The sequence below is a fragment of the Lagenorhynchus albirostris genome, chromosome 14, assembly GCF_949774975.1.
Source record: "Lagenorhynchus albirostris chromosome 14, mLagAlb1.1, whole genome shotgun sequence".
NCBI classification, from domain to species: domain Eukaryota; kingdom Metazoa; phylum Chordata; class Mammalia; order Artiodactyla; family Delphinidae; genus Lagenorhynchus; species Lagenorhynchus albirostris.
In genome coordinates this window covers 63085909-63090685 of record NC_083108.1, presented here as the reverse complement: position 1 = coordinate 63090685, position 4777 = coordinate 63085909, and the positions used below count along the sequence as shown (strand labels likewise).

At 62.9% G+C, this 4777-nt stretch overlaps 1 protein-coding gene across 2 annotated transcripts; it reads left to right on the top strand.

Moving 5' to 3' along the window:
- The first annotated feature begins 710 nt into the window (after positions 1-710).
- Positions 711-2869, top strand: DERL3 (derlin 3). Of its 2 annotated transcripts, none has more exons than XM_060121325.1 (7): positions 711-858; positions 988-1050; positions 1126-1199; positions 1297-1390; positions 1803-1998; positions 2455-2545; positions 2649-2869. In XM_060121325.1, exons 1-7 carry the CDS (start codon positions 766-768, stop codon positions 2728-2730), a joined length of 693 nt encoding a protein of 230 aa, XP_059977308.1. In that variant the 5' UTR covers positions 711-765; the 3' UTR covers positions 2731-2869. The 2 variants fall into 2 exon arrangements, with proteins under 2 accessions (XP_059977308.1, XP_059977307.1); XM_060121324.1 differs by having other exon boundaries at positions 985-1050.
- The last annotated feature ends 1908 nt before the right edge of the window (positions 2870-4777 follow it).

Below are 4777 nucleotides of genomic sequence, written 5' to 3'. Positions count from 1 at the left end.
CAGAACAGTGCCTGGCACATGGTCGGTGCTCAATAAATGATTGACTTTGTTCATTAGAATGAATAAATGGAGTTTCCCTTTTCCATCAAAATAACAAGGTCCTCTCCAGCCTGCCTCGTCACCGGGGCTGCAAGTCCCGAGCCTGGCCCCTCCTCCGGCGGCCTTCGTGGGGCTTCCCAAGGAGCCGGCAGTTTCAGCAGGGCCTGGACGTGCGGGGGGATTTGGACTCGCGGCTGAGCGCCTCCTTCGCTGCTCTTGTTCCCGAGGGAAGAAGGACGGCCCGGGTCGCCGGCCAAGCCAGGTGGATCGACATATCAGGGCGCCCGAGCTCCGGGTTCCGCCCCGCCCACGCCCCGCGTGGCCCCGCCCCTTTAGTCTCCCGGGGCCTCCTCGAGCAAGCACTCCTAGCCTCGCCCCCAGGGTGGCTCGTGGGTCCTCGCTATTGGTCCTCCCCTAGTTTGCCGCGAAGTGCCCTGTTCCTCATTGGCCACATATTCTCCCGCGCCGCAGCCGCAGTCACCACAACAAGCGCCACGTGCTCAACCGTGGGGCTTGCTCATTGGCCACGAGTCCCGACCCGCCCACGCCCCCATCCTGCCCCAGGCTTCCTGCTTCCTCCTCCTATTGGTTACCTGTCCCAACACCCCTCCCTCTAGCCCGGGCGCGCTGCACCTCAGATGAGGATTGGTCGAAGACAGGAAGGCGGGGTTTGGAGGCAGGTTAAGAGCGCTCGGCGGTGGGGCCACGCGTTCCTGAGAAGGTTCAATGGCGTGGCAGGGGATGGCGACCGAGTTCCTGCAGGTGCCGGCGGTGACGCGGACCTACACCGCAGCCTGCGTCCTCACCACCGCCGCCGTGGTGAGCCGGGCGGGCGGGTATCGCCATGGTTACAGCCCTGGGGTTGCCATGGTTACGGTTGGACCACCCCCCCCACCCCCACCCCCCCCGCCGGGGGGCAGTTCCTGACGCCCCCTGGTTCCGCAGCAGCTGGAACTCCTCAGCCCTTTCCAGCTCTACTTTAATCCGCACCTCGTGTTCCGGAAGTTCCAGGTGAGGCCGCCCCACCCCTTGCACCTGCTAGCCCAGCCCCGCCCGCCCCGCGCCTGACCGCCCGCCCCCATGCAGGTCTGGAGGCTCGTCACCAACTTCCTCTTCTTCGGGCCCCTGGGATTCAGCTTCTTCTTCAACATGCTCTTCGTGTATCCTCCGCGGGCCTGGGAGGCGGGGTGGGGGTGGGGCAGCGGGAGCGGGGAAACTGAGCTCCGCTGGGAGGCACTTCCTATACGGACGCCGCAGGTTTCGCTACTGCCGTCTGCTGGAGGAGGGTTCCTTCCGCGGCCGCACGGCCGACTTCGTCTTCATGTTTCTCTTCGGGGGTGTCCTTATGATCGTATCCTTCCGGGCTCTGGAACCTCTGGGCCCAGCCTGTGCTGGCCCTGGGGCCCGGCTTGAGCGCCGGCTGGAGAGGGACAGAGTCGCTTCCAACAGTTTAGGCTGTATTGAGCGTGCATCGCGTGCTCAGCTCCAGGTGCCAGGGCTAGGTCCAGTGCTGTACCCAAAATGCCACACGGTGGGGTACCCGGGGCTCTGAGCCCTGAATGCCAGTATCCAGGAGGAACTGGGGCCAGGATGACCAGTAGTGGAGCCTGGGGTGAGGTGGAGAGGCAGTGCAGATCAGGTGGCCCCTGGAGGCCACAATGTGGCCTTAGATTGGGAAGGGAAACCAGCCAGCAGGAGGGTTCCAGGGGTTTAGGAAGTCAGAGGGGCCCTGGGCAGGGCATGAGGCCTTGACTCTGGCCCAGCTGCTGGGGCTCCTGGGCAGCCTCTTCTTCCTGGGCCAGGCCCTCACAGCCATGCTGGTATACGTATGGAGCCGCCGCAGCCCCCGGGTGAGGGTCAACTTCTTCGGCCTCCTCACCTTCCAGGCGCCATTCCTGCCCTGGGCGCTCATGGGCTTCTCAATGCTGCTGGGCAACTCAATCCTCGTGGACCTCCTGGGTGAGCCTGCTGTCCATCCAGCCTTCCCCAAGCAGGCTGTCAGGGACCTGAGGGTCTGCTTGGCCAGAGCCCCCCGTCCACCTGCCCTGGACCTCTCATCTGTCCCCACTGCCTCTTCCTGCCCTCACGGCTACCCTGTTCTTCCAGCCCCTCAAACAAACCAGCCTATTGGTTTTACTTCTTCAGGCCTCACCTGCTTGCTGATGCTTGTGTAGGTTCTGACCCAGGTGGGGATGGGTGGGTCAGGGTTCCTGCTTCATGGCTCCCATTCCTCCCATGTTCTCAGGCCTGACCCCCTCCCAGGACCTGCCCTCTTCTGGGCCAATCCTGGCCCCACCCTGGGCTGGCAGTCTGTGTAGGACATTGGTCACCCGTGCTCTGGGGCCTTCAGGGCTGCACTGGCCGTGGGCTCTGGGCTGTGGAGGGTGGCTTCAGCAGTTGGTGGCTCTCCCACAGGGATCGTTGTGGGCCACATCTACTATTTCCTGGAGGATGTCTTCCCCAACCAGCCTGGCGGCAAGAGGCTGCTGCTGACCCCTGGCTTCCTGTGAGTGCTAAGATGACAGCCCTCCCTACTCCCCCCCAGATGGTTCCCTACCCCATGGGGGAACCCCTGTTGGCTGAAGCTCAGCGTGGGCCCCTCCCCACAGGAAGCTGTTACTGGATGCCCCAGAGGAGGACCCCAATTACCTGCCCCTCCCTGAGGAGCAGCCAGGACCCCTGCAGCAGTGACCCCACCCAAGGCCAGGGCCAGTCCCAGGGGCCCATCTTCCTGGCCTCTGGCAGGACTGTATTCCCCCCACAACCCTGGCTTGTAGCACAGCTACCTGTCCTGGAGGCTGGGCCATGCCCAGGGCCCACCCGAATAAACAATGACCTGCATCCTCTTCACACACAGCACTGGCCCTCCTGCCTCAGCCAGCCACACCTTTCCATGCAGGGTAGGTGCTGCTGGCCTTGACCAAGGGCCACCAAGCCTGACCTGCTCTCTCAGACCAAGAGCAGGTGGTAGGATGGGAGGCCCAGAGAGGGTCCAGAACCTACCCACAATTGCCCAGCAGAACTTTGAGCTCTCATCCGCACCCTGACTGTGCCTCAATCAGCCTTCAGTGAGGGGTGTCAGATCTTGGTGGCGGGGCCAGGACTGGGCTAGCTGGCCATGCTGAGCCCATTCTGCGGTGGCTGCTGCCCGAGGGGCCCTCAAGCTGATGCCTCCCTAGGCCCCTCCTGTCCCTCACCAGCAACCCACAAGGGGAGCTTTGCCTCATTTTCCAGCTAAGCAGCTAAAGGACTGGCTAAGTACCCACGGGGCCAGATGCAGAAAGGGGGCAGGCCCTTTCTGTGACCCCAAAGCCTTAAGTGTCACCTTAGCAGAGTCCAACAGCTGAGGCAGAGACCTCTGGGAAGCTCTGCCCCTGCCATTTTCAACTGAGGACGCGGAAGCCTCCTCTGGCCTACAGCTCACTTGCATCAGATGACCGGTCCCCATGGTTTATTCCTGGATCGTCACCAGCACGAGGGCTCCTCCAGCCACCAGCTGTCACGTTCACAGATGACAGAAGTATTCGCCATGGAATTGGACCTTGACATTGTAGTGAAACCTTTGGAGCAGCAGTGGGCTCAGCAGTGGGCAGGTGGCCAGCCTGGCCAGTGGGCTGAGGCAGGTAGGGTGTGTTCCACCCACCAGCTGGGGGCTTGGGCCACCTCCCAAGCCTGAACACACACCTCAGCAGTGGAGCCCACTTGTCTCCAAAGCCAGCTGGGCCTGGAGCCTTCCTCTTTGTTCAGGGCCTTCCAGTGAAGCCCAGCTGTCTCCTTGCTTGGGGTCCAGCAAGTTCCACTCCTGGATGAAGGGCAGTGGCTGGAGTACAAATTCTTAGGACGTGCTCACGAGGCCCACCACCACCCCCGCCCCAGCCCAGACACCAGGCCCATCTCACCCCACATCTCACAGCAAGAACCTTCAGAGCTCTGCCCCTGCCCAGTATGGGGCTTGGGCTGGGTACCGGGTGCCATGGGGCCCCAGCCATGCTCCGGGGAGCAGAGCAGTCCTGACCCTCAAGCCCTGCCAGCAACTGAAGGTGCGGGGTCTGGGTCCATGGTCTTCAGTTAGACTGTAGCTGTGCCTGGGTCACCCTGTGGTGCCTGGCCCAGTGAGGAGGCCCCCATGTGCCATCCTCCTGGGTCCCACATCCCAGGCAGAGTGGGGACCCTTCCACATTACAGAAGAGGATGCAGAGCTGCATCACTCTTCGAGTTGGTGCCAGGTTGGGTGTACTGCTCCTGTTACTCCTCACAACCTGCGCGGAGGGAGGGGCTGGCCTGGCCACAGCATCAGCTGGGGGTGGAGATGGGGCCCAGTCCACCTGTTATGTGTGAGGTGCTAGGAGGTGTGGCGAGAGCAGTGCACACCTGCTGGAGCTGAACAGCTGGGCACAGGCACCCGGGCTGGCAACACGCCCTCAACGGGGCCTCTCCAAGGACCAGAGAAGCATGTGCCTGGCTGGGGGCGGGGCTGTGGCTGATGGGGCAAGCAGCCCTGCCTGCTGAGCCTCACCACCTCCTCATCCCTCTGGGACTGCAAGGACTTGCCGAGCACAGGTGGGTGGGATGTCGGGGCCTTGCAGGGCTGAGAATAGAGCCACGGTCCTGCTAAGGCTCAGCTGGGGACATGAGGCAGAGGAGGGTGAGGGTCCTGCCCGCAGCCTCGACCACATGTCCTGACCACATGTGCTCTCCCCCATTCTTGTTTTTATGCCACCACTTTGAAGAAACGAAA